The following is a 26,940-nucleotide window of genomic DNA, read 5'->3' as shown; positions in this document are numbered from 1 at the left end:
AAATAGAGAGTAGCGGGGTTATACATAATGATAAATAACCCAGGTGCTATCATGGGATGTTCCACTCTCCTGCCTTTAAAACAGCAGGTTTCAGCAGCTGAGCTAGATAATAGCAACGCATGTAAAGAAGCCTTCGGAGGCCTAAATCATCAACATCTTACTACTTTTAATGCCAGCATGACCAACATTTCTACCGCATTTTTATTTCATCTTGCATTACTTCTTACATTTTCCAACAGTCACCTGCTAAGAGACTGTTTCCCTTCCCCCCCCTCCCTTCTTGAATCTTAAAAAGTTTATTTCAACCTCTATTTTATATTTTAAAACGTTCCTCAGTACAGGCCTTTTTAAGGTGGAGAGGCCTCTTTGCTACAATCCTGAGCAATCGCTGGTGGTTTCACTTTTTCTCCTCCCTGGGGGAAGGGGGTAAGACGGAGACGGGATTTTAAAACTCAGTGTCTTTACCATTAGACGGGGCATGCCCAGGAACTAAATTGCGGCCCCGGCGCAGCTAAGCGCACTTGCCGCAAATCTCTACATTTTCTGAGTCTCAGTCTACCCATCTGTAAAGTGGAGACATGGCTGTCGACAACAGGGTAAGGCTGGAAGGGTTAAATAACATGGACAAATCTCAACAACATTATGCCAAGTGAAAGAAGCCAAACATAGACAAGTACATACTGTAAAGTTCCAATTTTGCCAGGTTCTAGAGCAGGCAAAATTAATCTATGGTGAGAGAAATGAGAAGAGTGCGCACCTCCCCTTGTGTCCCTGCCAGGCAGGGACAGGAGACTTTCTAGGGTTGTGGGAATATCTGGCTTGTGGGGGTGGTTACACTGGTATGTACATAGGTCAAAATTCACTGAACTGTGCACTTAAAAATCAGTTCATTTTACTGTTTGCAACGTATATACTTCAATTAAAAAAAAAAATCTACCAAAAATGTTTTTATCTGTAACCTTCAGGTAGAAGTGATCTGTAGAAGGCTGAAAGCCTAATGTGGGGTCTGTTTCCTTCCGAAATGTCCTGAATAATCTTGTTCTTAGAGTCTCTCTGACTTACCTACACTGTTCACATTTGCAATAATTGAGTGGAGAGAGAGAGAAGGGGGGGGGGGGAGGGAGGAAGGGAGGGAGGGAGGGAGGGAGAGAGAGAGGGAGAGAGGGAAATATCGTTGTCTCTGAACTGCCCAGAACTTGAAACAATATTTAAAGTTAATTTCTGTGCTATCTTCAATCCCTTTTTCTACTCATAAAATTTACCTCTATATGGATCATTTCTTTGTACTCCCTCCCTCCCATCTTTTTTTTTTTTTTTTTTTTTTTGGTGGGAGGGAGAAGGGATGTCTATGTTTGGAATCACTTGTTCTAGCTTGGAACTCCAAAGAATTTTAAACAGCTTGCAAAGAATGTAATAGTGATTTCTCACAAAGAGATACTTAATCTAGCATTAACTGAGTGTTGTTTGGGGTTTTATCTTCACAGTGTTAAGAGTTTCTGTTTTACTTGGCCAGTAATCTTAATTCAGAAAATTTTTTAACATAATTGGCAATACAGAAGCAGTTCAGATGGAATGCTTTCTCCTCCTCCATTAACCACACACTTGATTCTAAAATTATCCAGGTATTTCAGCAGCTGCCCAGATAAATAGTACATATCCTGGGCACCCAACGGAGCTGTCTTTTCATCAGTTTCCAATGCAAAAACTCCCCTCTTCCCAACAAAATTCCATTCATTTCTTGTAGATTTGCATGGAGAGGCAGATGATCCAATTAGTGGAAAGGTTTGGATTACCATTTTTTGCTATTCAAAGCCAAGAACATCCCAGGGCCCAGTACTGCTCCTGTGCCAGTGCCTTTTTCCTACTGGTTAGTAAGAGCATTCCCTAGAAATGTGCATCAAGATACAAATTTGAAGAGTGAGTCTGTGGGAATCTGGTCATGGAACAGAAATCCACAGTAGTCAGGACCGGTCCCCATGATCTGCTTGTGCAACTAGATGGGAGTGGGTTTTTTCTGGTTTGAAAAGTGGAAGTCATGCCGAGCCACAAAGCCTAAGCCAGGGCTGGCGGAAAGTGTTTGTGATTCCAAATACTGGCCAGAGAAATCAAGAAGAGGAGCATAAAGACAGTGGACTGGCACCATATGCACTTTTAACAAGGATCTTTGTCAATAATGGAGGGAACATAGGCTATGCTGGACTTATTAGAGACTCCGTATTTCAGTCCCTGCCATGGAGACTTATAAAGAAATTCACCAACATAATCTTGACTGTTTGTTGACTCTGGAAGATGGAACTCCCCTGCACTGTAATTCTTACTTCTGTTTAACCCACAACAAGGAAAAGTTCCAGATTCAGAAAAGACTGAGGATTTGGAAACCTGCTCCTCATAGCACCAAGAGACTACCTTAGATCAGTTCCGAACTCCATCTCCTTCTGTCTGTGAGATCTTGGTCAGACTTCCCCATCTCTCTATGCTTCAGTTTCCTCATCAAGATAAGGCTCTCAGGCTGTCAATCCCATTTCATAGCCACCGTCCTCCAGACATCCGATGGTTCCTATTGGTAGGGTCGCATTAGGACCTGCTGAAGCAGGAAGGGGCAGAATTGGTGTTCTATAATCCATCTATGTGAGAAGATACAAGTTTATTCCTTCTTCTGTTTATTTCATAAGACCAGTCATTGTTACGGTGCCACTGTCTACATCTTTTTTTTTTTTTTTTCCAACACCAATACCAGACTTTGGTGCCCTCTGGGTGCCCAAGTAAGATGCTCTGACCGCACCTGCCTACTCTGGCCAGAGCCCTTGTCTAACCACTCTGTACCTTCTTGCTTGTCAAAGCTTACTCAACTTCTGGCCCATTCCCTTAGATCGCTGCTAGATGGTGGGGTGGCTAGTCTAATAAACTAATTGGAGCTGTGTTGGTGACTAATGTTGGTAATGATAATTACAATTGCCCCTTTCCAAGCTCCTTATTTGGCTCTGGCACTGTGCTGGGCACTTTATTTACATTATCTCATTTAATCCTCATTCAACATACTTGTGAATAGAAACACCAAGGTCCAAACAGGTTATATAAGTTGGCTAAGGTTGGGGGGAAAGTGACAGAAATGGAATTCAAGCTCCGGGAGCTGGACTTTCAGCTGTCATCTTTCATCTCATTCCCTGCTACTCCCCCAGTCATGGCTTAATGTATACTCTTTTTCTGTATTATTTCTATCTTAATCATCACCATCAACCCTTTAAACCAAATGAGTAACAGGGCCATTTCAGACTGCCAGGGGTGAAATGGTTTTGGGAAAGAAGTCCTTTCGTGCCCCCAAAGGCTCTCAGAATACAGAGTTGTCTGCTTTTGATTTCTGCCTGTCAGGACTGCGAGTTGTTCACAAGATGTCCAAAGTGACTCTTGAATGTTTCCGATTCATAAATCAATACCCACATTTCTGTCACTCACATCAAGCCTAAATCAATAGTTCACCCTGGTAAAAGTGAATGGCTTTTACATCTGAGCCCACATTCCCACTACCTGGTTCCTACCACTACCAAGAAACTGAAAAGGCAGCAATTTTGCACGTAAGATCCTATATTAGGCTCATAAATATGTTGTTACTTTTAGTGATGTTCTTGATGATTTAATTCATGTTACTGCTATGAAAACCTTTTCAGTGATCGATTGGTCAAGAACTCATCACATGGCATCCTGTCTCTGTTGGGTCCTGTAGAATTCAATACTTTGTTTAAATCCTGGTAGTTGTGAGCAATGCAATTCATTGACAACTTAATGACTCGCTGTGTAGCAAAAATGCAGAGAATACCTGCGGGTAATAGGAAATTGAGCAGAATTTAAAGAATTCCATGACTTGATTTGAGGGTTACTTTTCTTAACTAGGCAACAGTGAAATCACAGATGCCCCCCCCCCCTCAAAAAAAACCTAGAATTATGTCAGGGCACTGACAGATTAAGTTAATAATTGAAGTGAACACTGCATATTTTCTTTCCCACCCAGGTTTGTAATTTAATGACATGGATAATGCCCCCCTTGTCTTACAGTGCCTTTGAGTATAGTTTTATTGCTTCTGTCGCTATCTTTTATGGTTCAGGCAAAAGCCTTTCTTTCAGATAAGAGAAAGAATTTGAAAAGTAAAAAGGTCTATAACCCTATTATGGGGACCCTTGTTTTTCCAAGTTGGACTCTGGGGAACAGGGAAGCAGTTGCTGCAGGAGAGGACCTGCGGCCACTTGCTTTTTCAGTTGTATTAGCAAAATCTTCCCTGGTCCTTCCCCCACTTGCCTATTGTCAATAGCTGGTCCCATTGTGAAGCTCTGAGAACCGCCCAGTGAGTACATCCTGCCACCTCTCCCAATTGCCCTTCCCTATCGGCAGCTTCTCCAACTCTGGAGCCAGGCGGCCTTGTGCTATTATAATCCCACCTCTACCACTTAATGGCCAGGAGACCCTAGGAAAATTCCTTTATTTACCTGAGCCTCATTTTTCTCACCTAATGGGAAAATAAACCTAACTTGCAGGGTTACTGTGGATCTCAAACAAAAATAGCACAAAGTACCCAGCAGCATGCCTGGAGCAGATTAAGCACACCAGCAATGTGAGTTCCCACCTGTCAGCAACCCCTTCTCAACAGAGAGCTCCTCTGAGCGCGTGCACAGGCCGGTCTATGGCAGGCCTGAGGTCAAGGAGAGTTCTCAGGCTGTGAAGTGGGAGAGCCGAGGGCCTCGGGCATTTACACACAGCCTGAGGTCTTTCACCTGTGATTTGGCTAACTTCGTTCCAAAACTGGACAGGCAAAAGAAACAGAACTAAGTCACCTCATCTTTCCTAAGGCTTTTTATTCCAGCCACTGCTTGAGGAGGCTCTTGCCATGTCAGAGAAGTGCAGTCATGACTTCAAATAGTCATTATGCTGCCCAGTTACCTCAGGGCTCCCGCTGCCCAGGAAGCAGCCCCAAAACAGAGAAATACTAAGAGATCTGTCCATTCTGAGTGACTGATCTGACTTCTGTTAACCGAAAACTGGGTTTTCACATTACTGAATAGACCTTTTCCTTCACTAATTGGCTCTCCATTTTGTGAATGTGGTTGGGCAAAGAGGGTCACTCCCCTCAGGCACGTGCCCTGCTTGGTTGTGCAATTTATCTAGAAGTTTTCCTAAAACAAAGGGCTCCCCCAGCTTTCTGCTGAAGCCAACAGGTTTTCAACAGCCTCTTTGTTAGTGCTTTTCCATAATAATTTTGTCTGAGCTTGCTCAGGAGACATTCCAGGTCTACTCCTATGAGAGCATTTTCTAGTTTCAGCATGTAAAGTGCTCACTACATTATCCTTAACCTCTCAGAATCCTTCATTCTTCAAGTAACGTAAAAGACAAGGTGAATTTATGGTTCAGGGGTCAAATTTGGTGCAAAGACATGGCGTATTTCTCCTTTTCATTGCACACACAGTGTTTATCTGCCAACATTTTTATTATTATTCATACAGCCAAGTTAAAAAAAATATTTATAATGAATCCTCCCCTACCCGCTAAATGCAAACCATTAGCATTTTATTCTACTTGCCTTATCACATAGATGTCCATCTATCACTCTAGCCATATACCAATCTTCATTTTTTTGATGCAAGTCAAAGTCATTTGCAGACACCAATACACTTCCTCTTAAATATCTCAGTACGCTAGAGTTCAAGAAGAAATGCACACATCTTAAGTATACATTCACTGAATTTTGACAAATGCATATGCCTATATGACTCAAACCCCTGTGAACAGCGTATTAGCCCCCCATAAAGTCTCACCATGCCCCTTACCAGTCAATCCCCATCTGCAGAACCAACCTTTTCTGAAATTTTTCCACTGCAGATTGGTTTTATCTGTTCTAGAATGTCACATAAACGGAATCCTTAGTATGTTCTTTTTTTTTTGTATAAGACTTCTTTCACTCACTGTAATGGTTCTGAGATTTTATCCATCTTGTTGCATGTGTCAATGATCTGCTCCTTTTGTGTTGCTGAGTAACATTCCATTCTGCGAATATATGACACTTAACTCATTCTCCTAATGAACACTTGGCCTGTTTCTAGGGAGCTTTTAGTTTTGTTTTTTGGGTTTTTTGTTTTTTTTTTTTGTTTTTTGGCTATTATGATAAAGCTACTCAGAGCAACACTGTACAAGTCTTTTTTCATTTCTCTCGGGTAAATACCTAGGAGCTGAATTTCTGAGTCATCAAATAGATGTATGTTTATACGTATGGATATATGTTTATAATAAATTGCCAAAGCCTTCCCCAGAGCGATTGTACCATTTACACTTCCACCAGCAATCCGGTAGCTCAAAATCCTGGCCAACATTGGATGTTATCCATCTTAGCCATTTGGTGGGCATATAGTGGTATCTCATTGTGGGGACATTTTAATTTACATCCCTGGTGACTAATGATATAGAGCCCTTTTTCATTACATGGTGGTTTTACTGAAAATTTAATTAACGTGACATCATTTTTAAAAATCGAGAGGTTTCACATAAGAATCCAGATATCCAGCTTTTTGGGAAACATTAAAGGACCTAGCAAGACTGAGGTCATATTCCCACATGGGGACAAGCAACAGAAGCTGAGTGATGGCTGTCCCTTTAGGGCAGCTGCCCTTTAGACCCCCAGAGTCCTAACCCTCCTGTAACTCCCTAACACATGAGCCAGTTATCAGTTGCCATACATCACGTTTGCAGGGTTCCCTCCTGTTAAGAGGAAAGTGAGCTATTTCTTGAGCCCATATTATTATCAACACTGGCAAAGTGAAAGTTAAATCAAAAGGGCCTTGTATTTCAAAATGGGAAGTCCACATTTCTTTGCACGAATAAAAAAATATTCCTACAATGTTTAATATGTAAATTAAATGGGTCTATTTTGAAAGATGACAATTTAGGGCTCTATAATGAAACTGCCTGGCTTTACTCATTTTCATTATTAAATGCCTGGTCCCTTTAGGATTTTGAGTTTGCAACTCCTATAACAATAGAACATTTACACTGATAAATTATGTCTCAAGACTGCACTAACTGGGGGTTGTTTAAATATATAAAGAGATCTAATTTCATGTCCTTTTTTCAAAAAAGGAAAAAAAAATTACCTCAATATTTCATTTAGGAAACTTCATGTGTTATAAAACATTGGGACTAGAAAAATTGTTTCACTCTCTGAAATTCTATAATTTTGCTTTTAATTCTAGGATTGTAAGTGGAAAATGTATATGGAGATGGATGGGGATGAGATTGCAATAACCTACATCAAAGATGTGACATTCAACACTAACCTACCTGATGCAGAGATTTTAAAGATGACAAAGGTAGGGTTCTATTTACGGCTTAAAAGCTTTTTTGAATTCACAGATATCAAACAAAGACATTAAAATCCCCCAGCAGTGTGCTTTTGTGCTTGTCGATGTTCACGTCAGCTCAGCCTCAAGCTGCCTGTTGAAAGGCACATTTTATTTAGCCGATTGAGATCATAATAGTTTTTTGTTAAAATTCCACTTAGGCTGTGTGAACTAAAAAGTACTACAAGAAAGTGTCATTTAAATTTTTTTTTATTTTCTTCTCTATTTCTTTATGCTTACTCTGTCATTTGTTAAAGGAAAGAAAATGCCAATGGTGAAAATATTTACCTCAAATTTGAGGTCATTTTTTAAACTTTGAAAAACTTGTGCGGAGGAAGGCTTTCTTGGAGGACTGAGGTGAGGTTATTCAGGAGGCACCTGTTGATGTCTTCATAGCTTCCTTGAGTTCACACCTCCGGCCAGAGAACACCTCACTACTTCAGGGTCAGTGGTAGAAGCATGCCCTTTACAACACAAAAGACAGATCGAGAGAAATGCTTAGCTTCTCCTCAAAATGGAAAAAAATTCAGTTCTGTCCCAATAAATCTGAAAAAATACATTTGAGACTTCAACAGGAGAAAGTCAACAACTTGGGTGAATAACCATGCTATCCATCAGACCATCACTTGAAACTTCACATAAGCCACTCTTTAGTACGTGATGAACTGTGTATTTGGTTACAGTGAAGAAAGTGGGGTGGGTAGCAGAGAAGAACCTGGGTACAAACACAAGTGGGGAAGTGAAGAGTCTTCAAAGCCACAGCATTAGACTTGCAAATGTGTTCCCTTCCCAGGCATAAGATTGCTAAACATCCAAGTCCTTTTAATTTACAAGTGTATTCATCAAGTCGATTGATTTGATATTCATTGTTGGAATCTTCTGAGTAACTGGGAGTCATTTCAAAGGTGTTATTTATCTGTAAAGGTTATGATCTGGTTTTAACTTTCCTTTATTTTGTTGGGACATGATGTTTTGATGTCTTAAAGGCTGGACAGATCCTTGCTCCTTCCCCCCAACCTATGCCATTTAGAAGCAAGATCCAAGTCCTTGCCTGCTAACAAAAGGAAGCCACTCACAGCAAAAATGACAGGGTACAGCTCTAAAGCCAAATACAGGTGTTTCTGGTATAATGCCACATATGCACTCCCAAAGAACCACATCTTGTGCAAAATCACACACCAACATTAACTGGGGGCTATAGGAAAAACAGGATTGGGGGAGACCATTCAAAATCTGTAGAACTTTTAACATCAACAGGATCATAACAATACTAATTAAAAAAAGAGAAAAGGAAAAAAAAAAGAACCCAGTTAAATCTCTACCCCATGTGCTTTGTACCCATCTCAAGGCCAGTCATTTGTAGCCTTAAGTATAGAATGAAGGGGTGGAGGGTGGTTAAAAGAGTGGAGATTCACTTATAATAAAAACCATTTTCATCAAAATTAAAATGGGATCCAAGGTGTCAGGGTGAAAAAGTTTCCTTCTGCCCTTCTAAGTTCTTGGGCTGGTCTAATAATTAAATTAACATAAGACAGATTAACAGGAGAAGAATTTAATTTTGTACATACAGGAGCCCCAAAGATGTGAGACTTACGGGCAAGTCAGGAAGCTGAGGCTAATATATGCTGTCCTCAGCTAAGGAATGAGCCAGGGGCCTGGGGCTTCAAAGAGGGGAAGGCAATTCACAGGAAGATAACAAGAGCAGATGTTTGGTAGTTAGAAGCTTGCCCTGCCATGCAGATAGGTCTTTCAGATAAAAAAAAAAAAAAAAGTATCTCTGATAAAAGCTCTCTTTCTGGGCCAGGTGCCCTATCTAAATTCTTTCAGGCAGTTATGGGAGAGGTAAAAGTTTTTCTTGAGTCTTCTGGGTTTTGATGGTCTTCAGCTAAAAATACAATACACCTGCCAAAGGGCTATGTTTTGGGGTGACAGTCTCCTTGTGAAAGGCATAGGCTTCTTCATTAATCCTTTCATTTAATACTGTGGGGAAATGTTGCCACAAAGCAGCCTTTGCATGCACAGCCTTGCTGGATAGCCTGATACAGTGAAAAGCAGAGTAGTTGTTGAAACTACTAACCCAGCCATTGCTTGCATTCAAAGAAGGCACTTCTGAGTCTGTATCGTTAAGTCTTTCTCTTAATTATCAGAAAGCTTTCTACTGATGCTTCAAAATATTAGCATGAATAATGAATGACCTAATGATAGGGTTGAGTAGTATATCAGAAAAGAGAAGATCGTGGGACTAAGACTAGATGTTTACAATTACAGAAAAAGAGGTCTTATGAAAACTAACATCCAAGACATTAGCACGTTGTGAGTAATCACACATGAACCAACACCATGACTTTCATGATAATCTGACATTATACCCTATTTGCCAATTGCATATGGCACAGCTGGCCTCAAAGATCCATGCCATAGTAGGGCAGGCACTAGACCATCCTAACTTTTGTTTTTCAGCCCCCCTTTGTAATGGAGAAGTGGAATGTAGGAATAATGGAAAATCAGACTGTAGAATGCACTGTCACATACGAGGTAAGCTTGGGGTTGGGCAAGGGTGGGGTGCTGGTGGCTTTACCATCAGTTTCTTAGTAGGAATTTATTAGCTCCCTCAACAGTGCTTAAAATTGGAAGAGAAATTATTTAACCAACATGAATATGGGAAGATTAACATAATTACTCTAACAAAATGTTGGTAAGGAAAGAGAACAGGATATTCTTGCCTAGGTAAAGATTGAGACAGTAATATATCCATTCATCAGCTAATGATTGAACATCTACATGCTGTGTAACATGTTAGGTACTGGGGTTATACCAAACAGTGACCAAACCAAAGCTCTGCCTTCTTAGTGCTTAGAGTTTAGGGGTAGATCAGCGATTCTTCACAAGGACAGAAAACAACTTCTACTGTCACCTGGTGGGGAGAGAGGTCTATTCTCAAAAACAGATTCCATATATTTTATATATGGATAAATAGAAAAACTGACACTTTAAAAAATATGCTACTAAGATTAAAATTCACATATTTAGCAAATACCTGACAGTTACTCTTCTATGATTAGGGCAGACTAAATCTATACTCTCTCTTGAGGTTCCAATGAGAGGAGATCGATAATAAATAGGTAAACAATAAGCAGAGAGTGATAAGTGGTAACCAGAAAATAGTGAGACTTGGGCCATGAGACTGGGTGGTTAGTTAGGGAAGGCCTCTCCTCTGAGGAGGAGGCAGCAAGAAAGAGCACAAGAGAGTCAAGGCCAAGCTCCTGAGGCACAGAGGACAATGACAAAGCTCCCGAAAGGGGCAGGCTGGATCACAGAGGTTCGTGGGGCCACAGTGAGGAGTTTGGATTTACTATAAACACAACTGGAAGCCAATGGGGTGTTTTAAGCAGTCTATTGCTTAAAATAATCTAATTATGTTTTTAAAATCAGCAATATCTTCGGGTGCCTGGGTAGCTTAGTCAGTTAAGCAGCCAACTTTGGCTCAGGTCATGATCTCACGCTCTGTAGGTTCAAGCCTGCATCGGGCTCTGTGATGATGTCTCAGAGCCTGGAGCTGCTTTGGATTCTGTGTCTCCCTCTCTCTCTGCCCTAACCCCACTCACACTCTGTCTCTCGGTCAAAAATTAATAAGCATTTAAGTCTTTTTTTTTAAAAATCAGCAATATCCACATGGCTGGTGGAACATAATGCTTTACAAGGTAGAGAAACCCTGCAGGAACAGGGGGGAGGGGAAGAAGTAGACCCCAGAGTCTCATGACACATGGAGATATTATATTAATATGCATCTGCCATCAAAAGGACACGCATTTCATTCATTCATTTTATTATTCATTCAGGAATCACCAAGGATTCACCAAGACCCAGGCACTATAACAGGAGTTTACACCTGTTTTATCCCATTAACGTTGTATAAATACTGAGAGATAGGCAGCATTAACTTTCATAGGGAAAACAGCCTCAGAGAGATAGAACGAGGTCCCGAGGTCTGGGGTGGTCGGTGGAGTCACACCCAGGCTCTCAGACTATAAACAGTTTCCACTATTCCTCAGCTGTCCTACCTGTTCCCTTACCAGCAGTAAGATGAGGGAAGTCAGCCTGTAAATGGACTCCATGCACTGCTGCATTGTGATGGTCTTCTGAGCCGCCAGATTGGCTCTGATTCAGCATTGGAAATCCATACCCTGGCTAGTCCACTTATCCAGGGTGATCTGATGCCGGAAGCCAATGAGTATTACAATAGTTCCTTATCCTCACCAGCCAGGGAGCACAGCTTGTCAGGGATGAGGTGCCTGAGAAATAGCATTAACTGTCAAAGTGCTGCTGGTAGGACATAAAACCTAAATAAGAACAGTTGATTGGTCCTGAGAAACATGGAATCTAGACTGTTGTGGAACCTGTTGACCAGCCCCCACTATGCAGGAGAGCCTTCTTTTTAGTAACTTTTCTTCTCCTCTCTCCTTCCTCTTCCTCCTTCTCCTTATACTCTGTGATGATGTGCTACTTGTGTCTGTAATTGTCACTGCAGGGTTTTTTAAACATATTTTCATAACCATATCGAAGTCTGAGAGGCTCCTGAACCTGATTTGTGACACCTGGTGATGAAGGGTTTCAGGATGAGAAGGTGGTGTGTCTTGATCTGGTATCTTCTCCTTTTTCTAGTCCTTATTTTTTACCTCCCTACCCAGTCTCACTTTTCTATCTGTTACCCTGCACCCTCCACGGGGATAATTATCCACCAGACTGCCCACACCCACTCAGTTACCCAGCTGATCAAAGGCAGTCGTGGGCAAAATAGGGGTCAGATTTTTATGTATTCAAATCTGTCTTCAAGTACTCTAAACAGAAGAAATTGTTTTTCAGTCCTTAGTAAGCAAAAAGGTAAGTTGAGATTCGCCAGATAGAATAAATTCTGGGAGATGACAACCACATTTTGAACTACTATAATCCACTAAGGAATAAAGTGGTCAGAACTTTCCTCTTAGGAGCGCCTGGGTTGGCTCAGTTAAGCATCTGACTCTCGATTTCGGTTCAGGTTATGATCTCTGGGTTGTAGGATCAAGCCCCACATTGGGCTCTGGGCTGAGACAATGGAGCCTACTTGAGATTCTCTCTCTCCTCTCTCTCTGCCTGTCCCCTGCTCTTGTGCATGCACACGTGTGCTCTCTCAAAATAAATTAAAAGCAAACAAAACACTTTCCTTTTAATCAGATTACCATATTTAGGCAGGCTGATATTTCACCTAATGCATTATGATAATAGTGTTCTCAGGAGTTAAATGGGAGTGACATAATAACTTGAGTTCTTTTCTTCCTGTTTTATAAGCACCAGCATGTCATTGTTTCTCTCTCTCTTTTTTTTTTTTTTTTTTTTTTTTTTTACAGAGTGATGTTAGAGCTCCAAAGAGCACTAAACATGTCCACTCAATTCAGTGGAGTAGAATGAAACCTCAGGATGAAGTGAAAGCCGTTCAGCTTGCCATTCAGACACTACTCCCCAACTTAGAGGGCAGCTCTAGAAGCAGGTCTGACTCAAGTAAGTTAGAGATGTGTGCTAGACTAGATTCCAAAACCTTAAATATCAATTTCTCATACCAGGGATAAGTGCCAGTCTGGTAACAGACAATATAAGACTTCCTTCTTCTATTTTTAGAATATTGGTCTTATACACATACTATATGAACAGTAGTGTTTATGGATTATAAATATTAGCATATTACAATAAATTTCAGTATTTGGATAACTATGATAAAGATGAAAATTAATAATTATGTTATACTGGTAAATAAGTATATGTCTATTTATACACTGACATATTTCGTTTCCCAAATCATAGACAGATATTAATCTTCCGTGTCCCGCAAACATTCCTATGAAACCAATGCGATTACTGGGGCAATTTCTTGCGTCCTGAACATCACCGATACATCAAAGCATAAGAATGATAGGGGAAGGGTAGGAGGAAGGGAGGAAGAGAGGGGAATAATAAAGGTAAGGGAGGACAGAGGAAGAGAAAACATGAAATGCATATGACGGACAGTAGTGACAGTAATTACAGATGCTACACTGAAACAATTTAGAAATTACACAGGGGAAGCCTGGCTGCCTTGCTGTTAAATTGGTCATTATTTGGTAGATTCAGGGAAGAGGTCCTGACCTTCACCTTCACAGATGTCTAGAAATTCTAATACAACCCAGAGTTAGGCTCTGGAGGACTGCAACAAGCTAACAGATGCATGGAAGTTGGGTGCATAAACCCCCATGCAATTCACTTTTTACCAGGAGAAATATACCTGCCCAGCGAACCAGAAATACATGTTTCCTGATCAGTGCATTATTTTTCCTGGTAAGAAAATATACCTGAAAAGCCATATCAGAAGGTTCTTTGATGGCATGGAAATAAAGTACCCCGATGACTGCTGTCACTGAGTTATGAGAACCTAGCTAACCGTCCTCTACTCTCAGGACTAGCTTACCAACTGGACCAGATCTTTCCATACGTCGGCTAGCTGGGGAGGGGGGGAGGGCAGTTGGTTTGGTTATTTTCTTTCACAATGAATCATGACAAGACATTCTGGCCACCATGACTGAACTGGAGTTTTCACCAAGCCTTCTCAGCTACACACATATTTTCAAACTTCTCTTAGGGCAAGCTGTTTCTACACACCACTAACCCAGGTAATGGGTGTTGATTCTCACTAGTGGCCCCTACCTGGAGCATGGCATTTCTAAGTTCTTTTATTTGGTATTCCAACAATCTCTTCTTGCATGCCTACTATCACCTTTAAAAGGACTTCTTACTATAATAATTTTCCCCTCCCAAATAATTAATATTTACTGGCCACATTTTACTTCTATAAGGGCTTTCATTGCTACGATTCTATTTGATCCCTACAACACTCCTGTGCAATCTGTGGGCGTCTTCTCTCTCCACTTCTGCTATATTTTTCCCTTTTACTAAAAGCTGGTTTTCTGTTTCCCCAGCCACAGGACTCAGAATAGCTGCCAACTGCCTCCAAGTTTTACATGGTTCAAATCCCACCACTTTGAGAATCACCAAATACTTCAACAGTCCCAATTCTAGATTTCCTGGAGTAAGACTGTTGCTGTTTTTTCCAAGCATTCTCTTCTGGACCAATTAACTCTATCAGCAGGAGGAGGTGGTGGTGGGTAGCATAGCCCAGTGGGGGACGCAGGTGGTGAGGACATCCTGTGCAGTGAACTGTAGCCATATGGGTGGAAACAGGGGAGAGACATTCCCCAAAGAGGACAATAAGCAGATGTCTGACAAGTGTCCTGTACCTCTCTGATATCTAAATCTTTTGGGAGAAAGCAAATTATTTCTCTAAGAGAGTTAGGAAACGTCAATACCCTTCAATCTCCCAGTAGAATGGCTTTGGATAAACCTTTCCCTCTATCATTAACTGGAGAGGTTGTGGGATAAAAGGAGAGAGTGACCCCCCCACCCCCACCCCATGGCTCTCACTTCAGTTTTAGCTAGTTTGCCTCCCCCTTCCTTCTTCCTTGTATTTCTTTTTCCCTTTTGCTGTGAAAACTCAGAGGACACCACCTGGACCAGTTAGGATATATTTTTTAGCTGCAAGTAACAGAAAATCCAACTTCAACTGTCTTCCTCCCAAATGGACCAAAGTGCAGTCCCAGGAACAGTAGCCTCAGGATCAATGGGAACTTGTTAGAAATGCAAATTCTCAAGCCCAACCCCAGACCTGATGAATCAAAAACTGGGAGGAGGGACCAGCAACCTTGGCATGCAAAAGCTCTGAAACACGGGTTTCGGCTGTAATAAAATAGTTATCTTCTGGACTGAAGAAGTCCAGAAGGCAGCTGGGATCAGGTCCAGTGAGAGAAGCTGGCTCACTCATGTTGAGGACCAGGAACAAACCTCTCCTCCCTTCTGCTCTGCCATCTTAGTATGTGCCTTTGCCCACCGCCTAGCTCTGCCACATTTACTGTCGCCACACAAAGATACGGCAACGTGCAGAGGCCACAAAAGGCCGATGCCTTCCCTGCTCTCCTGTCCAGGGGTGAGAAAGACCTGCCTACATGCCGCCAGCAGACCACCTCTCAAGTTGCCTCGGCCAGAACTGAGCAACTTGTCCAGTCCTAAACGTGATATCACTGCATCTGGCTCAGGCCAATCAAAGTCTGCCACTAGAGCCAGAATGTGGTCAGTGCCCCCCACTGTGCATGGCTCCAGCAGGGGGTTGGATGCAGGACAAAATGAGGGCTCTGTCAGAAGCTAAAATTTCAGAGAAATCAAGGGGAAGGCAAGAAGGCACTGCGGTTGCGTGAAGCTGTGAGGAGTGTCTGGACACAGCAGGTCAACCTGTGCAGGGCAGTGAGGGAGGCTGCTTGCTGGGAGTCAGGAGTGAGCGGGCTTCTATTCCTCTCCAGAACTCATGGCAAGAACAGCCCAGGGAGGACTACAGGGAACTCAAGAATGTGGGCAATATGGTTCAGGCCCTGGGGGAGGCAGAAAAGACCTAAGGAGGGAGGGACTTACTTATTCACTGAAATAGAGCTTACCAAATGGTTCCTGTTAATTCACCATTTTCTTTTACCTTAACTTCTCTTCCTGTTTGCTGTGAAGCTTCATTTTTCATGGATTAAAAACAAAAACAAAAACAAAAAAAACATTTCTTATTCCTGGGCCTCAGAATCTCTCCTCTGGAGATGTGAACAGTCTTTCTTCCAAGCAATCCCTAGCTGTCTCAACTGGCTGGAACCCAATTTCTTTTGTCTGCACTGAGGGTTCTTGAGGATTTAAAAGTGCCTGGTGGCAAAAAGCCTTTCATTTACTGAACATGCCCTTACCATCCAAAACACACCAAGAGCAATCTCTAGAAGTGACAACATGGCTAAGTGGGAAAAAGATGGGTTTTAGATGCAGAAAGACCTGGATTAGCTGAGTGACCTTGGGCAAGTTACCTAGCCTCCCAAGCTGCAGTCTCCTTGTTTACAGAATAAGATTATTAGTACTTACCTGAGAAGATTATTGAGAGGATTAAATAAGGTCATGTAATTAAAGCCTATGGAACAATGCCAAGCATATAACATATACTCAGTAAGTGCAATCACCCTTATTTTTTAAAAAGTGTTTCTAATAATAAAGGAATGTCCTTATACCTAGCCTAGAACTTCTCTGAATGGTAAAGATTGAAGCATCCAAACAGGCTTGAATTATCTCAAGGCAGTCTTATGAATCAGACCTGCAGCTTACAGTGGCTTAAAAGATGCTCATTTCCATTTCCTCTGCAGGTGCTGATCGCCAGTGGCTGGATACTCTGAGGATGCGGCAGATTGCATCCGATACTTCTTTACAACGTTCTCAGAGCAATCCTATTCTGGGGTCACAGTTCTTCCCATATTTCAATGACCAGGATTCCTATGCTGCTGCCGTAAGGCGGACCCAGGTGCCCATTAAGTATCAACAGATTACACCTATAAACCAATCCAGAAGCTCCTCTCCTACTCAGTATGGACTGACCAAAAACTTCTCTTCTCTGCATCTCAACTCCAGGGACAGTGGCTTTTCCAGTCTTCCAAGTGACAACTCTTTAGAGAGGGGTCGGTACTCAGAGAGAAGCAAAAACAAATATGATCGTGGTAGTGCATCACTCAATTCTTCTCCTAGGGGAAGGTACAGTGGGAAAAGTCAGCATTCCACTCCTTCAAGAGAAAGATATTCTGGAAAATTCTACGGGGTTTCTCAGTCAGCACTCAATACTCACCAGTCGCCTGACTTTAAGAGAAGTCCAAATGACTGCCACCGGTCCAGGACCATACCAGGGATGCCTCTGCACACAGAGACAGACTCAAGAGCCAGTGAAGAGGAGAGCAGAGTCAGCGAAGGAGGATGGACAAAAGTGGAATACCGAAAGAAACCCCACAGGCCCTCTCCTGCCAAGACTAACAGGGAAAGAGCCAGAGGAAACTACCGGGGAAGGAGAAACTTTTGATGAACTGAACTAGAGAAGTTTTCTTAAGCAGGTTTTTTTTTCCTTTTCTTTTTTTCTTTTTTAAGATGTAATGGATTTTGATAATACCTTCAGACGGAATTAACAAAAAGACAACTTTTCCAATTTTGGATTTAGGAAATGCCTTCTAATTGAGACTACAGCCAAACCACAGCTAAAATGATGGATGTTGGCTGCCAAGGATGATAACTAGACTTCAACATAACTATACATACCTGCATCCCCACACCCCAAATTAACATTTTGACAGGAGGGGATATGCCACCTCATTTCCCTAACCACCGCCATTCTGGTTAGCAGGGCCTGGGCTAGGGTGAGGTTCAGTGGGGCACTTGTCTTGGGTGCAAAAGGTAAGGGGGTACCAGGAAGCTCGGTAATCAAGATACGTAACATTCTAATGCAATATTTAAATAAATGAAAATTAATGCAAAAATTCTGTGATAAACAAATCAAAATTCTACATAAATATAGGATCAGTATTACTGATTTTCCCTCTTGTCTTAGACCCCGGTATGGCTTGGTAAGGCACTGTTACTGTAGATCCTATTTTAAAACTTTGATATTTTGTTCATCATGAATTTTTGCATTAATTTAAAAAATACTGCATTAAAATATCATTAATCTTGATTACTGAGATGTTGGGAGTTTTTGGTTGTTTTTCTTGAGGCCTCCTTAAATTTTGTGCCCTAGGCAAGGGCCTCACTTGCCTTACCCGCATCCTGACACTGCTGGTTCGTATTTATTTTAGTAAGGTATTTGGATTCTTATCCTGGTCAGAGCTGAAGTGAAATGGCTTGTCATTTTTAGGCAATAAAAGAGGTTATTGAACTTAATCTTGATTATGATGCATATCTCCTTCATTAAGACTCATCTGAAACCAAAGATCTAAACTGCCTAGGAGATTTGTGGTTACTGCTTTTCCAAAGCTCCCAGGGACTGCTTTTGAATATTATTTTCTACATTTTACTAAAGGAGAAGCAAAGAGGGAAAAAAAAGTCCATAAAGACCCCCTGGAATGTCAGAAATCTAAAATCTGAAAGAAAACAGACACAGAGTGGGATAATAACGTCACAAGCCACAAGCCAAAGAAATTTAAAATTACCAACATCTTTGTTAACACAAGCCTTGTAAATACCATCCTTGCAGCAAGAAAGCTCTAAGCAGCTGGGGGAAAAGAGGTAACCGGTACAGGTGGGAGGAAACTGCCTGCCGTTTAGGACAGGAATCGTGAGATCCAACTTAGGAAATTCTTCATTGTTTACAATTCAGAAAGTCAGGAGGAAATAAACTTTTATGTCAAATAAATAAATGTTACATTCCAATACATTCTGAGATTCTGTTCAACATTCACTAACCCTGAATATCCAGTGTCCTTTGCCTGCACAGGATTCTCAGTGCTCTGTAGAAATTCAAATGCCACACTGGTAATTCTATGGGGTTGAGTTCTCTCTTAATAGAAACCAGTCATCAAGTACATGCTTATATTCCCAGAGAAGCAGATCTGCTCTAACACAGTGCCTGGGGCCTGGTGGAGGAAACCATTTTTGGGAGGCAATAAAGTCAAGGTTATAGGAAATGACCTTTATTTACAAGGGAAGCTGTGACCTAAACGTTGATGCAACAATTCAATTTTGTAAGTTGTATTGTTTGCCACCTGCATTTATAAGCAAAAGCAATGGAGAATGGTAAAATCAGAGGGCAAGGTGTTCTTTTCCATCATGGATAACCAACATCTCTAAGGTTGTAAGCTCCACTGTGATCTTTTCTCACAAATCTGATAGCTACTACAGTCTGTTTTCAATTATTTTCCCCATGCCCTTTGAGTTTAAATTTAAAGAAAAATGGACTAATAGAAAGTATGCTACCTTAATGGCATGCTGCTTCCAAATAAGCAATAAATTTCTCTGATGAGAATTTTTGGGTAAGTGGCTAAACACAGAACAGAGAGTCTTAACTAAGTCAGTGTGAAAGGAACACAAAGTATGGCTTTAATTACTAACCAAAATGGGCATTTTGAAGAATTATTTAAGACTCTAGTTTAAAAAGTGTTACACAAATGATTGCTTGTTACAGTCTATTTTCTCTACTTCTTGCTTTCCTGGGCTATGGGTTAGAGAATCCAGGCTGGTAGTGAAATGACTTAATGACCTCAGCCCTATTTAGTGTAGTAGCCGATTGCAAATTGGTTATTCCAAGAGCACACAAAACTGACCACTTTGTAATACCTCTTGGAAAAAATACTTGTTAGCATCAATGCTCCCAGTCAAAACGAAAACAAGAATATCTAGAATCTGATTCTTGATTGTAAAGAAATAATAAGAGTTGGATGTTCTTTCTTTCTTTCTTTTTTTTTTTTTTCTAATGATGCTTATTCACCAAGAGTTGCTTGCCAGGTTGAAAGATGAAATAAGAACAGAGCAAGGATTAATAGAATTTTTTTTCCATCCAACTAAATCAGTTGCCAACAATGAGAAATTATAGAATTTACAAGAGGCTGGATTAAAAAAAAAAAAGATATTTTAAGAGAAAAAATTCCAGTAGAAACAAATTAAGAAAATACATCTTGAGTTGGGCATCTCTAAATGTGGCGATTTAGTGGTCATTAAGGAGGCTTTTGACAGGATCTGGAACTGCTGAATCTGTCGGTTGCTACCATACAGGTAGTCATTATTCTAGGCTCAGCCCAAACAAAGCAAGATATTTTGCTCTCTGCAAAGTCACTGAATTAGCAATTCTATAGAAATAGTCTGAATAGGGGCGCCTGGGTGGCGCAGTCGGTTAAGCGTCCGACTTCAGCCAGGTCACGATCTCGCGGTCCGTGAGTTCGAGCCCCGCGTCGGGCTCTGGGCTGATGGCTCGGAGCCTGGAGCCTGTTTCCGATTCTGTGTCTCCTTCTCTCTCTGCCCCTCCCCCGTTCATGCTCTGTCTCTCTCTGTCCCAAAAATAAATAAACGTTGAAAAAAAAAAAAAAAAGAAATAGTCTGAATAATCAAATAATCCCAAATCTGTAAAGGAAAACTGGAGATTATTTATCAGGGACTAACTTTAGAAATAAATATAAACTAACAATTGTTTTCAACCAATTAATAATGAATATAGTTCATAAGAATAATAACAATTAAACTGCAGTATTTAAAACTATTCACAGTGAAATTGAGAATGGTAAAAGCTAACCTGGGAAAATTAGATTAAGAAACAATTGCCACAAAAGAATACCCACAGTGGCACAAGTGATAACTGGTAAAACTTCAACAAAACAACTTTTGATATACAAAACCTTCAATGTAAAATTTAAATTGAAAAGAATTGATCCCGTGGGGAAAAAATTGATACAATAAAAAATTTAATATAAAAATGAGAGGCGGGGCACCTGGGTGGGTCAGTCGGTTAAGCGTCCGGGAATGATCTCATTATTCCCGAGTTCGAGCCCTGTATCAGGCTCTGCGCTGACAGCTCAAAGCCTGGAGCCTATTCCATATTTTGTGTCTCCCTCTCTCTCTCTCTGCCCCTCCCCTCCTTGCACTCTGTCTCTCTCTCTCTCTCTCTCAAAAATTAAAAAAAAAAAGGGGGCAATTTTATTATGTTGGATAGAAAATCAGGAAATTAAATTGACAATGACCTTCACTTCATGCAATTCTTTCTTGAGAAAAAATCTTAATAATTATATAGTTTTGATAAAAAATATTTCATCCATATAGAGTCAGATGTCCTAGGGAAATCAAAATGTCCAGTAGTACAAAGTAGCAGAGCCAGAACATCCTGGACACAGCTCTGGGCATTCTGACTTCACGGAGATTTTTCCATTAGAGAAGTACCAGCTACTTTATAAGTACATTCTCCATAATCTATCAATTTGCCTCAACAAGCTGGTACAGATACGGCATGCTTCCACAATTTTGGCTCTCAGAAACTGCTCAGTTATAGGATGCCACGATTTGGTTGTGCCAACTTGTTCAGGACATAGCATTACTGAAATTTTAAATTATAGACACTGTACTTAGGAGGCTTATAAAAATCTCTTGCCACCACCGGATCTGAGAGGCTCTAGGTAGGCCAGGATGCCCTGGGGAAGTCAGAGCATAAGCCCTGGGCTTACCTCTATTTGCTATTACTGAAACTGGTTTCTAAGATTCCAGAGGTGGAAGAAATGCCAGATCCACGGTCAAACTTGTCCAGACTTCAGCGGAGCCGGCACCAGTGACTTTTTACTCAATTGCCCTTTTCCTTTGATGAATGAGCTTACCAAATAATGCATGGCCAAATCAAGAGGGTTAAAGAATGAAGAAGACTCATGCCCTCAGAGTTCATTCATGCAAAACCAAAATCAAGATTAACTCTCCAGAACTAATGATCCATATCCTCAACAGTCCCCCAGGCGTCCAGATCCTTCCCTTACCACTAGAGAAATCCCACTCAGGCCTCAAGATCCAGGGGACATCCTGCTTCTCCCTCCACATTTCCAACAATTTTCCCCATTCGGTACTCCTCTTGCAAGCCTTTCATCACTCACTCCCTAGCACCACTACTCAACCCTTCAAACCCACTTCCCCAAAGGTCCTCTGTGAGAACAGTGCAGGGATGCCCAAGAATGTGTCAACAGGAAAGCAAGACTAACCTCTGAGATGTCATCAGTGGAATGGCCACAAACGCTGCAATATCTCCCAGATCTCAAGAACATGTTTGCAAATCAGACTGGAAGTACGAGGCAATCCAAAGACAGCATGAACCTTTTAGAGGTGGAGGGAGGGTCAGGGTATAGGTTTGGAGACAGGTTTGGAGACAACCAGGGGTGGTCAATCTTGGAAGCCCAAGATGAAGTGACCCACAAAGTAAAAGGTTAGCCATACTATCCACGCCAGGCCTTCATGCTGGGCACAATCTGTGCAGTCATGCACGGAGACCCCTTAAGGAGGACAATACTGTCCAGCAGAACCCCTTCCAAACAGACATGAGAATCCACTCAGTTGGGGAAATATGAACCTGCTGTGGAGACGGTCATATGGTCCCGTTCTTCTGTATCCCCATTTGCCTCTCCCCACGGCAATCAAACACTATGCTCTAGCCACACTGAATTGCTGCCGTGTTCCTTCTGGTCTTCAAAACTGGTAATCCCTCCATCCAGCTTCCTTGGCACTGTGTGGCTAGGTCATCCTTCAGCTCTCTGCTAAGACATCACTGCCTCCAGGACACCTTCCAAGATCCCCAGGCCTGGGTAAGGCCTTCCTTCCCTCATGAGAACCTTTTGGTTACTCAATCATATGTATTCCCCATTGTTATAATTGTCCCCAAATTTGGTTATAGAGTTGGTTGTCCTACTAGGCTATCAGATCTCTGAAGGCAAGGGACCGTGCCTATCTTGATGACCAGTGTATCCCACAATAGTTGGTACTCAGTCTATTTGCTGAATGAATACATTAATTAATGAGCCTAGCAAACCAATAAATCATCTAAATTCTTGCCCTAAGCTTCTCATTAAGTGACCTTACCAAGAGTCTCCAATCCACTTTAGAGTTGCATTTCTAGTGTTAAAATACTTGCCATTCTGACTTTATACATCAGCCTTTTGTGAGCTTTGCCAATGGGAGCTGGCCCCTGAGAACTCAGAGGCACTGATTAAATTTGGGGCTTATCACTGACAGCAAATTGTGGCTAAGTCAAGTCCCCCAGGGAAAAGTCAGACTATTTTTCCCAAGAAACAACTCTTTGTATCATAGTGAACTGTATGATTTTCCACTTTGAATCTCTAGAGTATAGCACTATAAACACAGGCTCTCAATAAATGCTTGTCACAGGAATAAAAGAGAATAGAAATACTATGTGTGTTCAAGACATTCACATATAGACATTGTCTTTTTAGACACTTATAGTCTCACTATAAGGCTTTCCTTTCCAGAAGCCCAAAGTTCTTTTTAATGACTAGCAACTGTTTCTAATCCTAGTGCCCTCCCCAGTGCAGCTGTGACTGCTCCTAAAAGTACATAAAGCTTTACTGAAAGTCTGACCTGGCAGTCTTCCTTTCTCATACCCAAAGGTACCAGGCACATTCCTGAGCCAGATGATTCCTGCTCTGGCTGAGCCTGGGGGAGGCTTGACGTTGGTGCAGGGACAATTCAAGATCTGTCAGCTGGTTGTGGCTGATTATCAAGATGTCCAAACTGGCTCCTTGCTATGTGTAAGCAATTTAATTTTGTGCCTAATTTTAATCTGCAGTGTACTGTATGTCTACATCTGCTGTGTTAAAGCATTCATTAGCATTTAAAGGGGGAGCTGATGGTATTGATCACTCCTATTAAAACCAGAAACTGTCATTTGGCAGTAACTGATGAGCATTCTCTTCAACCACTGAAGTCACAGCCGAAGTTGATGTACTCAAAACACCGGCAGAAATGGAAAATGCAATACTAAAGCAGGGATACCAAAGTGGCATCTGTTATAAGCATCTATGGTTTGCCACCACCCACCCAGTCCCCAGCTTCCCAGATTATGAGCTGCTCCACGACAGGAAACTGCATTTTTTCCTGAATTTCACCACCTGGTACAGTGCCTGGCACACAATAGGTTCTCAGTAAAGTTTTTAATGAGTGAATAAATTAAGGAATGATGGTGAAATAACCAGTGCATGTTATAAAAACATTCTATATCAACAACTATATTGTTCACACAGGCATTGCAACAGCTATGCATTGCTGTGGAGTAAATCATCCCCAAACTTTTAGTGGCTTAAAATAAGAATAAACATTTGTTATCTCACATAGTTTCTGTGGTTCAGGAATTCAGGAATGGTTTAGCTGGCTGATTCTGGCTTGGGTTTCTGATGAAGTGTTAGTCAAGATGTTCACTGGGGCTACCTTCATCTGAAGGCTTGACTGGGGCTGGAGGGTCTGCTGCCCAGACGGTTCTCTCAGGTGGTGCTGGGTGTTGGCAGGAGGCGTCAGTCCCTTCTCATGTGTATATTTTCACATACGCAAGTATCCTCGTGACATGGTGGCTAGATTCCTCCAGAGAAACAGAATCAAGAAAGTGAAAACCACAATGTCTTTTGTGACAGCCTCAGAAATCACACACGGTCACTTCCCATCCTATCTTACTGTTCACACAGGGTAGCCCTATCAGTATGGGAGGAGACAACCCAAGGGTGTGAATACCAGGTAAGAGTCTCTGAGTCACCTCGTAGCTGGCTCCCACAGGCACTAGAAAAGTCACTGTACTCCCCAATTGTGGTTTGCCACCTCCTCTGAGCTTTGCCTTTTCTGCCTCTTTTACATTTTCCCACAATCTAAATTTCAAACCCGAGCTACTTCAACTGAGTGTTAGAGCAGGAAGGCATCATGAAGACCGTCTCCAGAAGTTCAGTACCCTCACTTTACAGATGAAGAAATCAAAGCCCATAGGAGTGACGCACCTGCCCAGCACCTCGGCCTGCTACAGGCCAAGGCGGAGCTCAAGGCCACCCCATTGCAGCTCTCCTCTACACTGTCCTCATGGAAGCCCGTGCTTCGCAAAATGTTTAATCATACGTAAAACTGGTGTTCCTGAGGTCTGGCAGCTATAGGTTAACACTTATTTTATTTTGGTACAGTTGGGCTTTCTTAAGTCTCCATAGAAACCGGGAGAGTCTTTGTGGATTAGGAGCTGTGACTAAATGCTTCTTAAAAACATCAAGGCAATTACATTTCCTCTGTCATCAGGCCTTGTGTTGGTTTCCTCTGGTGCTTTAGAGGGAGCATTTGTTTTCTGGAACAAGTATTTTTAATAAAGTCTGCCGAGTACATTTTAATGCTCAATTTGGTCAAGCAAACATTTGCTGAGGTCCCACTGTATGTCAGGCATTGGCCCTCCCTTCTCTGTGAGTTCCATTATAAATTCAGAAACACATCTCAGAGGTAGGGGGAATTTCCTATAGACTAAATTAGAAACTTGGAAAGAAAAAGATGGAAGTATAAAATGGAAAAGAGATCATTTATCCTGCAGGACAGGAATAATTCCCCACTTTGCCAGTTCTTTCACCCCACGGCCTCCCCTTTCTCTGACTCTCCACATTTTATCTTTGCCTGGGGCACCTGCACCTCTGAATTTTTGAGTTCTCAGGACTTAGCTTACCTAATTATTCTTTGTCTTTTTCTTAAAAAAAAATCTAAAAATCACTAGTTCTGCATTTAATATAAAACACTCAATAATGACCTATCCTTAAATTTGAGCCATCTTATTTTATCAAAGAATCAAAATGAGTTTACTAAAATGAGAGCTCCCGTGCCAGATGGTCAATTTTCAGAAATCCCATACTTCTGACCAACACAGATGAAGTTCCAGGCAAACTCAAAGGAAAATAACACCATCTCCTTGTTTTACTGAGGTCTCATTATAAGAAATAGAGTCACATTCTAGCTAGACACAATTAAATTTATTTTCATGTAATATAAAATATATCACGGAAGAAATAATTATGATTAGACTTAACGTTTATTGACTAATCACTATGTGCCCAGGCTGGTACTAAGCCCTCCCTCATTAATCTTCCTAATCAAGCCTAGGAGGTAGAGTCTATCATGATCTCCATTTTACAGTTGAGGAAACTGAGGCATAGAGAGGTTAGCTATTTGCCAAAGGTAATTCAAGAAGTGGCATTGCAACAGGGTAAGACCCCACAAAGATTGGTGCTGGAGGAGGGCTGCTCAGAATTCAAGGTGGCTCTAAGGGCCTGTGGTCACTGGATCCTTGCCCCCACACTCTACAATTAATGTGACTCAGCTACCCCCACTTGGCTGCTTCTTTCCATGCCACCAACATCTGATGTTTGCTGCTCTCCTGTATTTCAGTCTGCACCAACAAGGCTTCCCATTGCTGATGCCCCCTCATGAACTTTCAGCTATAGTTCCTAACTTTAACTGGTAAATTCCATCCATATTCCTTGTTTCAAAGTCCCCAGAAGAGAGAGAACAGCTTGGCCCAGCTCATGTTTTTGAGACAGACAAAAGAAGTCACAGGTTGCTCTGCTCAGCAGACCCCAGGTTGCCTGGGTGCCCTCCCTGGTCCTGTGGCCTATGAAGTGCGAGAATGGCACAGCACAGAAAACAAGGCCATCCAGGATGTAAGGTCTATAGCCATAATAACTTCTCTTAGAACAGGGTGTAGGCATACTTTCCAGCACACTTTTATCCTCTACTATCTAATCTATACAGTGTACTAGAAGGGCATATTCCAACTAATTGGCTGAATTTAATAAGTATTTTTATATGGCATTTATAAACTATACCAAGAAAACTGCAAATAAAAATTTCTGCTTTGTAAACAAGGCTGGACTGTGAGTAGGAAAACTACACTCCTCTCTCCTTTACTCTCCCATGACTACTGCACTCATAAAACTTCTGACACTAGATACGTGGGGCTTTTTGCCCATACTGAACAATTCTGCAAATCCTGCTGGGTGTCCTACAATTTAACTCAATTCTGACACTATCTCCCTGCAGATCCCACAGGTTAAGGGCTCAGCCCACAAAATTGCTCCCTCCACTTCAGATGCCAATCACAAGTCCACATTGTCACATGTGCTTCTGACCAGCTATAAA

At 41.6% G+C, this 26,940-nt stretch overlaps 1 protein-coding gene across 1 annotated transcript in view; it reads left to right on the top strand.

The window, feature by feature from the left end:
* MAP3K20 (mitogen-activated protein kinase kinase kinase 20) overlaps positions 1 to 18,688 on the top strand; it is a 183,209-nt gene extending 164,521 nt beyond the window's left edge. Inside the window, exons 17-20 of the mRNA XM_047083311.1 lie at positions 7,231 to 7,347; positions 9,838 to 9,912; positions 12,762 to 12,912; positions 16,656 to 18,688. Coding sequence (XP_046939267.1) covers positions 7,231 to 7,347; positions 9,838 to 9,912; positions 12,762 to 12,912; positions 16,656 to 17,356 — 1,044 coding nt within the window. The 3' untranslated portion in view covers positions 17,357 to 18,688. The remainder of the gene's footprint in view (positions 1 to 7,230; positions 7,348 to 9,837; positions 9,913 to 12,761; positions 12,913 to 16,655) is intronic.
* The last annotated feature ends 8,252 nt before the right edge of the window (positions 18,689 to 26,940 follow it).

Source organism: Lynx rufus, unplaced genomic scaffold (genome assembly GCF_022079265.1).
Source record: "Lynx rufus isolate CCGP_SWC_20201006 ecotype Redwood Valley unplaced genomic scaffold, mLynRuf1.p SCAF_2, whole genome shotgun sequence".
NCBI classification, from domain to species: domain Eukaryota; kingdom Metazoa; phylum Chordata; class Mammalia; order Carnivora; family Felidae; genus Lynx; species Lynx rufus.
The sequence above is the reverse complement of the archived record's forward strand: the minus strand, read 5'-3'. Positions and strand labels throughout refer to the sequence as shown.